Source organism: Syngnathus typhle, linkage group LG3 (genome assembly GCF_033458585.1).
Source record: "Syngnathus typhle isolate RoL2023-S1 ecotype Sweden linkage group LG3, RoL_Styp_1.0, whole genome shotgun sequence".
NCBI classification, from domain to species: Eukaryota; Metazoa; Chordata; class Actinopteri; order Syngnathiformes; family Syngnathidae; genus Syngnathus; species Syngnathus typhle.
In genome coordinates this window covers 8377583-8388528 of record NC_083740.1, presented here as the reverse complement: position 1 = coordinate 8388528, position 10946 = coordinate 8377583, and the positions used below count along the sequence as shown (strand labels likewise).

At 39.7% G+C, this 10946-nt stretch overlaps 1 protein-coding gene across 1 annotated transcript; it reads left to right on the top strand.

The window, feature by feature from the left end:
• Window positions 1-515: 515 nt before the first annotated feature.
• On the top strand, window positions 516-10377 carry cplx2a (complexin 2a). Its single transcript, XM_061274558.1, has 4 exons — window positions 516-730; window positions 1711-1808; window positions 7987-8165; window positions 9013-10377. Exons 2-4 carry the CDS (start codon window positions 1778-1780, stop codon window positions 9202-9204), a joined length of 402 nt encoding a protein of 133 aa, XP_061130542.1. The 5' UTR covers window positions 516-730; window positions 1711-1777; the 3' UTR covers window positions 9205-10377.
• The last annotated feature ends 569 nt before the right edge of the window (window positions 10378-10946 follow it).

Here is a 10946-nt window from a genome sequence, read left to right as displayed (position 1 = left end):
CAAAAATTGAAGTGTATACAGTCTTCAAGTAGCCACTTCACAGTGCAGATCTTTTTCTGCCATGTTAAGACTCTTTTGTGCGACTAGCCCGCCGCATGATCAAAGTCCGCTGTGACCACTCCCACAGTGGCGCAGCCCTCCCTCTCATCAATCAGACGGCTGCACTAACCTGCAAAATAATATCCGGTTTAACCCACATCTGCATAATTAAGCCATGCATGTACTGTGTATGATTTACACTGGTCATGAAAATAAAGCCCCGAGTGTGCATGAGAATGGACAGACATTATGTAAGTAAAGTTGAAAACATTATTTGTTGGTAGTTTTTTTTTTTTTTAAACTCTCATCCTTCTAGTATATGTTCAGTCAGTTCAAGAAATTGTATAAAAAATATTTTTTCTTTTTTTTTGACACAATAGCAATAGCTATTTAAATGGAGCTACTTACGGTCATGGACTGTCCCCCTCCCCTCCCCTCCCTCGCCCTCTGCATGTTCTCATCTGGTCCTGCAGAAACCCACTCGCTTCTTCCTCCTCCTCATCGTCCCTCCTCCTCCGCTGCAGCCTACAACCGGCATGTCTGCCAACTAAGAGGCTCGATTTATCCTTTTTTAGACGCAACAACTTGTATATTCCGCGACACCGCTCGAGAAGAAGCAGGCTATTTGTAGACCCGCAGCGCCTTTTTCCCCGATTTGGGCTGAGAAAGAAGGACGAGGATCCAAATCAAGGTAAAGGATGAAACCACTATTGGTGCACCGCGCGGGACAGGATGGGGACGTTTTTTGTGCTCCTACCAAAAATAGGCCGATCGTTCGCCGAAATATTGAATTACTTGCAAAACGGGAAATGTATCGTTCATCTGAATGCTGAGTTAATAAGGGTTCAAGTGAGGAGAAATTGACGCCGCATGCAGCAGACGATGCTGAAGAGGAAGCAAAGGAGGGGAATGATTCGAAGAGGCTGCTGCAGAATAAGGCAACCGCACTTAATGAGTGCCGCAAGTTTTCTAATGCAGCAGAGCACAAGCAAAGGCAGCCAATGTGTCTTTTTGATGTATTATGTGGAGAGAAAGGTTTAACAATGTCCAATATTATACCACATTTTAGAGTTACAATGTCACCCGAACTTCAAAAGAACTGATTAAACCATTCACATGCAAGACGGATTATAGTATGCTCTATTCACTTTTAAAATATAGAAAGCAATTATGTCATCATGGAGGTTATCGTTATCACATCATGGCTTCTATTGCTACCTTGACCCTCTTCGAGCTCCACCGCTTTCTCCACCAGTGCTTTTTCCCTATGATGATACATCACAGGTAGTTTTGTCAGCATAAACCACAAGATGGATTGCAGTTAAATCAAGGATGTGTACATCTAGAGAAAAGTCAGATCATGGCACAATGGAGGGTAAAGACTTCTCTAGTTTCATTTGCAACATTTTCTTGCCCTTTTTAAAGTGATTCGTAAAACACAATGACATTGTGAATAATAAACTCCTGTAATAAAAAAAACAACAACACTTTTCTAGGAGCATTGATGCTTATTTTCACATCGTCCTAACTGGAGGTCATTCGCTCTTTTGTGTATCCCCCCCCCCCCCCCCGCCCCCCTCCTCTTCGTCCCATCAAACTCTCTTGTGTGACGCCCAGCGGAATGAATGTCCTAACAGGCTTAGCTAAAAGTGTTTTGTGCCCCCGCTGCAGGTCCGTCCGTCCGTCCGTCCTCGATAACGTGACCCGCTGAAGGAAGAGAACACAGAACTGCTTCATCATGAATTTTGTAATGAAAGCTGCAATGGGAGGTGAGTTGGCTGCCAGGCGACGGCTTGATTTAACAGCACTGCAGTGTAGACCATGTGAACGGGATGCTCAGCACAAGCGGGTGCACAGGACCCGCTCTTGCAATTCAATAGGACGGTGGATGCTTTAATGGAACCTAACTTCAGTCCTGAGCAAATGTTGAAATCAAACAATCTCTACTCATTAACATTATTACAGAAAACGGTTGCACAATTTAAATATGTATTTTTAGTCACATAATATCATTTTGTCGTGATGCATCCACGTTTTACTCCATACGTCCTTAAGAGGCTTTTTGACCCTTTTCTTCTCGAGCAGTACACAAAACAAGATTCATAATGACAGAGTTAGCCTGAGGCATTAGCAAACTAAGTGGTTAAAAAGTGAATCTTTTTTTCGATACCATTAAACCGCAGGTGTCAAACTCAAGGCCCGGGGGCCCAGCTCTTCCACACCATATTATCTTATGAAGCCCAGAAAAGAAATATTGCACAATGCTGTCACGTTTCTTGCTAAAATACCAAAAAACGCAAGATAGCTTTACTTTTAAAAACATTTGAGACATTGCCTCTTTTTTCCTCACTCTAACTACGACACGGACGGTGACGAAAATGAGTTAAATGTAGCTCTTGCAGATGTGGTGGTGAGCGGGCAGGCCCAAATCCAAACACAAGCCATAAAATCAAGGTAGGATGGGTTGGTGTTGAAGAACTTTGGAGGCCTGAACTCAGCCCCATTAATCGCCTTTGGGATGCACTATTGTATGTATATATACTTTTCCCCGTACAGTGTATTATCTTCTCTTAATATTATAATAATTTGCCCCCTAATTAATCCTCAATCCGGTCATGTAATTCATCCTCCTTACTCCATCTTTTCGAGGAGAGCAGCAAAAACGTCCGTTATAATTCAGATGCAGCACACGTAGCGCTGAGATGTGAACAATGCAGAGCTGTTGTTGTGCAGGTTACAGGGGTGTCTTTGGGTTACAGTGAGGATGGGGAGATAAGAAGGAAGAGCTCCCACTGCTCATTGGGATTCCGAGGAGGATGTTGCTGCCTCATCCTGCTGTATTTCAGAAAGCAGCTACGCTTTATGAATCCCAAAATCAACTGCAATGCATCGGCCGCTGCTCAGCGGTCTGCCTGCAAGCCTGTTTAGGAGTTTGCATAGTGGCGCCACATCTTATACAATACAGACTGTTGATTGGAAAAAAGTGATAGTAATTCACATGTAAAGCTGATTATTATTTCAGTAATAGTTTCAGGAGTTTTTGGTTGTAGTCGATTCTGCAGCAGAGCACAGTGACCTCCTTGCACACAACATCTGTGAAATTGCTGACTGTCCGCTGGATCACAAAAGGTCGCTGCATGGGGGAGAAGCGGAAAATGAAGCAAAACAATTATCCAGAAAATCAATCAGCCAAGCCTTCATTCCGGCTCTCAAAAATTGTCAATCAATACATCAGTGCTGGTGAGATATTCTTAACTCAATTTTGTTTTTAATGGTTAGGGATCTGCATGGCCTCGTGGTCAAAGCAGCCTCACATCAATTGTTGAAGCACAAATTGGCACAATCCAATAGAAAATTTACATTGAAATGTACATCTTTATCATCTTACAATCATGGATGAAAAACACATATTTTCTTCTTCTAATTTTTCATAATCTGAGGCTTTGTGCACCCTTCCTATAGCTATCATAACAAAGCTACAAGAATAGTCAATAATTATCACAATTTACAGAGAACCACCGCAGAAGCTTGTTTGCACAGTTATTTCCACATCCAACTAAATTGTGCTCGAGGAATGCAGAGTTAATTTCTGGATTACTGTACATCAAAATGACATTCATACAAATTAGGTTCACCTTGTAGTGTGAGGCCATTGCCTTAGGCTTGAATTTCCACCACTCCCGAGTGCTTGACTGCTGACTCAGCCCTTCCCGACTCATCTTGAGTTAGTGTGACAGACTAAGGGGCTGTTAAATGAGGCGGACATTGGTTTGAGGGAATGAGTCTCCTCCACAAAGTAGGCTCAACTACATAGTATATCCGCATAAAAGTGGAGTGTAAAGAAGAATGATCTCAATTTATCTGCATTTGTCCATCTAATTTTTTTTCATTTATTTTCTTTTTATTTTGTTTTATTTGTTTATTTGACAGGGACAGTGTAATCAATGAACATTTCTGTGGATCCATCAGAATTAGCCGAGAGGCTAAAATTATTATTATTGTTATCAAACAATGACTTACTTAATCAAAAATGCTCCTTCCCTTTGTCAATATGCTCTTTCATTCTGCTTTGCCGATAAATATCCATATACACAAAATTATGAATAATATCGTCAATAAAAAGAGTGTTAAAAGCAACTTCTAGTTAGGTTGAATAGAACGTAGTGCTATTAATATCACAATCTCTTGCCCTTCATCAAACAGCTGTATTTATATTTATAAGTTGAGAACAGAACACACCTTCCGATGTTTTTTTTCTCACCTCAGAATGCATCGGCAGACACTCAGAATGATTGCAAATCAAGTCTTCATTGCTTGATTGACCTTAGACAGACACACATGCACGCCCCCACACACGTCTTCCTATTGAATTTAACAATCTCACCTTTTATGACCTATGACACTGTAATATTTTCTTTCTCTTAATAGTGATGTGTTTCTCTTGTTAATCTTTGTCAACTTTGGGAACACTTAAGTGATCTTAAATTTAAAGGACCAAGGCAAGCCAATAAGATGCATTTTGTTATAAATGAAGTTATGCTCAGTTCACCCAAAACTAGACCTTGATGTTCTCTTCAGGCTTTCTCTCCACTCTTGGAGAGGATTTAGAGAAAGATTTGCACGAGAACCTCGTGGTATAAAGGAGAGGGGATGAATTGTTTTAATCTGGCACTGTTCATTCAAAGTTCATGCACAGGCAGAAGAGCCAAAGGTTAGTCTTTTTTCCTGTCTTATTGAATTTCATAAATACCTTTGGAGGAGAGGGATTAGATCAATTCAAACAAATCTTCTACTAAAAAACCCAGCCCAGAGACCACTTCAAATCTGATGATTTTACTTGTGAGTCAATGAGTCACTGCCCCTATGACTTCATATTAATAGTTTGTTGACTCATTGATTGTTACTTCAAGACCAACCTAACAATTTTTGTAGAATCAATGTTGCACAAATCTTTACAACAACTATGCACATTATTGCCAGCTCATAAATGGGCAAGCGCTCCCATCAAATTATTCTCTAAGCAAGACCCATGTGACGCATGAGCGCTTTAATAGAACTGCTTTGACAGGATGTTGCTGTATCGCTTGCAAATGGCACACAAGAGCTTAGCTCACGGCTCAATATAACTCAGGCTTTTGTCTCCTAGGATCTGCTTCTTCTTCTCCTCCCTTTTTTGTATTATCTTTTACAGCCAAGCAGAGACAATTTGAATGTGCTAATAAGCTTTCAGGATCAAATGAGGAAGTCATCGTGAGAGAATCATTTGACAATGAGGCTAAGATGACTGTGAGCCACTGCTTCATTTACCACTGTGTTGATATCAAGGCTTATTTAGTTCAATCCTGAAAGTGCATCAAGATTTTATTCATTCTAATGTCAAATTGTAGTTTTTAATCATAAATATTTGGTATGCACAAATGATGTATGCACCATTATAGCTGCACAACACGCCATCATTACAGATGTACGTGCATATAGTAATTCAATCGGGAAGGAAATGAGTCACTATTCCATCGTGAAAGTGTTGCCTTGAATGCAAATCACATAACAGATTGGTCATCCATACATGCACAATGACGTACATAAAACACAAGAAGTTGCTCAACTGAGCATTACTAATTAATGCATGCCGAAAATGGAGTGAAGTCATTATTTATATAATCCATATAGTGGCTCTTACTGTAAATGTATTGCAGCTTTTCTTTTCTTTGACAGACACCATCCCCATGCACATATTAAACACATGGCCTTGTCATGGTTGGCTGCATATTGCCATGTCAACTTCTGGGCTGCTAAGACTGCATCACCAGACTCGCGTTAGATCTCTTGATTTATGTCTTTTCTTTTTATAGCTCACTTCCAATCCCTTAATTAAATTGATATACTGTCTTACAAGAGTAATTACCAACGTGAACGTGAGATTCTCGTGACTATAGCTTGCCCAAAAATATTTAAAATGGCAGCTAGTTAATCATTGCAATGCCTACAGAATGCTGACTTCCTAAAATTATGCCATGATGCCGCGTGGTGAGTGAATGATCAACAAATTAAATCTTAAAGGGGAAGTCAACCCAAACATTTTCTTTAAAATAATTTGTTGTCTTTGTCCCCACTAGTCTAAACATGGCATTCTGATTAATATTGTGTTTGTGTAATTTGAGTTAAGACGCAAAATTCAACCCCTTTTATCCATCTCAGCGGGCGGCCATTTTTTTGCTTACTGTCGACTGAAAATGACATCATAGTTGTCAGTTCTCAAGTCACAACCAATCACGGCTCAGCTTCAGAAAACTGGTGAGCCACTATTGGTTGTGACTGAGCAACTGTGATGTCATTTTCAGTCGACAGCAAGGTTAGAAACTTCCGCCCCTAAAATGAATAGAAACAGGAGGATTTTGCCAGTTTGATTCATATTCCACAAACAATACATTAATCAGAACATTGTGTTTTGACTAGTTGGGCTGCACAGAACATATTACAAGAAAAATTGGAAGTCGACTTCCCTTAAAATAATAATGATATTCCATCAGGTGTTGCCAAACTAATACTGTAATTGCTTTGCAGTGAAACACAAATAACGATGATCGGGTCCAATAACAAAAGAAATGAGCTAATACCAAACCGTGAATATGCTCCACTATATTGTCTATGTGCCTGCATATTGATAATTTGACTTAATCCTCCCCAAGGCAGCAGGCATGTAAAAATGTCCCATCCGTTAACCAACCCTGCACATCATATTTTCTTATCTGTCTAATAAAGCACTCACATTTCCATTTCATTCTCATGTCTCTCTGGTCCCTTCCACCTCATCTTGTCTTTTGTCTTCTATCTCTGCAATGTGCCGCACTTCCTTTTCATTATGCTGATGAGTGAAAATACCAACAATACCAGCGGCGGTACTCGTCTCACGGATTTTCTTTCTCGCTCGCTTGCTTTCGTACTCTCCTCAGATGCCCCCCGTCGGCCCCCCCCCCCCCCCAAGACTTCCCGACGCAAAGCCCCCGACAGCCCACTCTGCTCTTTCCTGCACTCTGTTGCCCTCTTTCTTCATCCTCATTTGCTTTAGTTTATCCTCTATCGTCTTTCATTTGTCACTTCCCTTTAGTCACGCTCTCAATTTTTTTTTTTTTTTTTTTTTTTATGGGGAAACTGAAGCCTGTTGGATAATCCCACTAACGGGAACAGCTCGGAAAATGTTTCTGACACATTCCCACCTCCTCATTATATTTCTTTTTTCTACTATATATACACAGAGTATCATTATTGACCTCCTTTTTCTTTTCCCTCCCTTTTTATCTACTCCAGTCTTCTCCTAAACCCGCTGCGTCAAACTTGTTTTCATCACAGCCACATTGCAGTCTTACTACTTTTCTAGATGTTGCTCTTGGTTCAAAGATAAATACTAATGAAATTAAAATGTATTAAATTTCTAATACATTTTTAGACCAAGAATGCCATTTAGAGGCATCACAAGTGCTTCATGAAGCTTTATTTGTCCATCACTAGATTAAGATGTGGTGTAATGTTTTAACCAGAGTTTCAGTCAATTCATGATGAAATTCTAGTTTAGCTTTTTTTTTTTAAAAATATGATATTCACATTAAAAAAATAAAGAAATGGCTTGGTTGTTTAATTCCACACGAATGGTGAGAAGGCCTTCCAGAAACCCAATGTTCAGTACACAAGAAATTATAGAAATGATATATATTTAGAGTGTTCAATTTAAAACAACTGAAATGTGGGGGAAATTTGAGAACCAGGAGGTAATAAGATTCCGTGGCACTTGTAAACCCAAAAATTATATGGCCCTTTCTTCATGCAATCTTTACACCCAAGCTTTTTGACATCAGTCTTTCCAACCGCACACTGTAATCTTCCATTTTGACGTGAGAGAGTACCGTGTGTCTCCTGATAGCTCTTAATTGAGGCATGCCTCTCATCTAGGTGGTCCTCCTGATGTTGGCAAGATGCTGGGTGGTGAGGAGAAGGAAGAGGACCCGGATGCAGCAAAGAAAGAGGAAGAAAGGCAGGAGGCGCTGAGACAGCAGGAGGAGGAGAGGAAGGCTAAATACGCCAAGATGGAAGCCGAGAGGGAGCAGATGAGACAAGGCATCAGGGATAAGGTACCATGGCAATATTTCCATATTCAAGGTTCGACTAAGTCAGTGCAAAATCAGAAATGAACAAGAGAATTAATGCACAAGTAAGAGTGCTCTTGTCACTCTTAGCAATAAAATGCTGTCCATCATATTTGAACAGTTTCATGATTTTGGATTATGTCCTCATTTTTAGCACAAACTTCTAAAGGCTCTGCGTCACCTGCCAGCTTTTTTTTTTCTTTATAAAGGTATTTTTACAGCAGACTGTGCCATGGAAGCAGACAATTAAAGAGCTATTTTTAATTGCTTTGTTTCCTTTGGTGTGAACTCCAACTTCCCGACACTGTGTAATAATGCAGGAGAGCAACAGAAAATAGCTGAGGAGAATTAAAGACGCAAAAGTAGTCATTAACAAAGCAAATAATACAATTATTGCACAACAAATGGAATTTGGTGTGCATAGTGGGAATATCTGTATTAATTTCACAAAGTAGGTGGAGTGCAGCGAATAGAGAATACAGAATTTTTGATTAGTTTCTCTTTTAGGTGCTGCTCTGAGAGTAGTAGTATGTTTGTGTAATATTTAATGGTAAGAGATTTTATTCAGCTTTCCGCTGCTATTTTTGCTGCCATTCGCTTTACTACTTTGTCAAATAACACTCCAGTTTTCTAGGTAAAATAGTTCACAATAATCAAATTATAATAAAACTTCTGGGGCCATTTTTCATTTGACCTTTTATACTTTTTTCAGTAAATATAGTATATATAAATATATTGATATGGGACTGGAAGGTTTCCCTTGAAATAAACGGTGCATGATCATTTTCTGATCTCTTATCAATCCTCGGATCTCCATGCTTTTATACACCAGTACGGTTTGAAAAAGCGTGAGGAGGCCGAGGCTGAAGCAGCGGCTGCAGCCGAGGAGCCTGCGGAGGGCAGCTTGACACGACCGAAGAAGGCAGTGCCCACCGGCTGCGGGGATGAAGAAGAGGAGGAGAGCATCATGGACACAGTGATGAAATACCTGCCAGGTCCACTGCAGGATATGTTGAAGAAGTAAGACAAATTGCCAGCCAGTGATAATGCTCGCTGAAGTCGTTACCAGGTTGGCTTCAATCCCAAAACTCACGCTCAGATTAGCAATGTAAATGATTCAAATTTGGTTTATTCAAAGGTGACTATTAAAATTTTCGAAAAGTGAATTGCCACTGTCATGCGGATGTAGACTGCGCCATTGGGTGCGCGTGTGTGAGTCGAGCAAAGGGGCCATTGACACAATTCGAAACAATCTTTCCTTTTTCTCTGACTACTTCCATTGAAGAGTTTGAAGCATCAACACGGTGTTCTCCTTCACCTCGCTCTTCACTTTAATTGTACATAAGCAATCTATATAACAAGCCTCAAGCAAGGCCAAACAATCAAAGATATCCATTTATTATACTGTCTGTCTCTAAACTAGAAAATGTGATGACATGATAAGCCATATTTTAAAAAAAAAAAAAAGATATTTAAAACAGAATTTGTGCAAGCTCTTAAAGCTGCCGTTTGTGTCGAGTTTATGTCAAGCTGTTTTGCACAGTGTTACACATCCTCCGTGAAAAGTGTTGTCTCCGTTGGACGTCAAAGTGTGCTCACCTTTGTGTAATGTAGGAAATGTTCCGTGTGTCTCGCATGCCATTTGTCTTGACGAGTATGTGACTATGTACAAGCCACTCCCTTTTTATCCTCTTCTTTGTTATGCAAAAATTATTAAGGCAATAACTCCTGAGTTTGTGTTTTTCCTTTATGTCAATGTAACAATGAATAATAGTAATAGGAAATAAAGCATTTAGGCCATTTATTTGACAGGATTGGAGGGCTTTCTTTTGTCGGTAGAAAATGCGACTCTATGGTGGTTCTGACAACAGTCAAGCTTTCAGCCATAAAACCAACCGCCAATTGTAGTGCACTAAGTACTGTTATATAACAGCGAGAGTTGTGAATGACGTATGACATCAGTATTGGACGCTTACAACAATGTTTTGTTTCCCGTCTTAATTTGTGGATGAACATAACATCCATACACTTACTGTCACTGAAGTGACCACATGGTAATAGAAGTGTTTAAATGATGTTTCATTTGTTGTGGTATACAAAAGCGAGCCGCCGAGGCGCCATAGACTGTCATGAGCAATAAAGGATTATTATGTATGTTTCTGCCTCAGAATTAATAAAAACCTAAATATCTTGTTCACATCAGCAATGTTTTATTTCCTTTCATAAATATTTTAAAGGGGGTGGATGGGCTAAAAGTAACATCAAACCCGAAGGTAACTTAACTGTTATGTAAAATGTTTGCTTTCGGGCCCTTTTTGAGCAGACAAATAAAGCCAGTAATGGGGAGTTTCTATTTGGCTAGTTCAGCTTCCACATCATGTTTTTTTTCTTTTTTACACAAATAAGAATCTCAGTAACAATGATATAAAATATCAATATTGTTGTTGCCTTAGATAATATAAACTGGAGGAAACTGGAGTACCGGCGAGCAGGCATGGGGGAGACCATGCAAACTCCACACAGGAATGCCAGAGCTGGAATTGAACCCTGCACCTCTGAAATGTGAGGCAGACATGCTCACCCTTACGGGAACGTGCTGCAATTTTTCTTAATCTTAAATAATTATTTGTAATTTATTATCACGTTGTCAAAAGAGGAGTGAATTCAAGCTTTCAAGGCAATTCAGCAAATGTTTTGCTAATGTAAAAATTGGCATCCCCATATTTTCAAGGGTTTATAGATGTAATGGTCTCTTGTATTGTATGC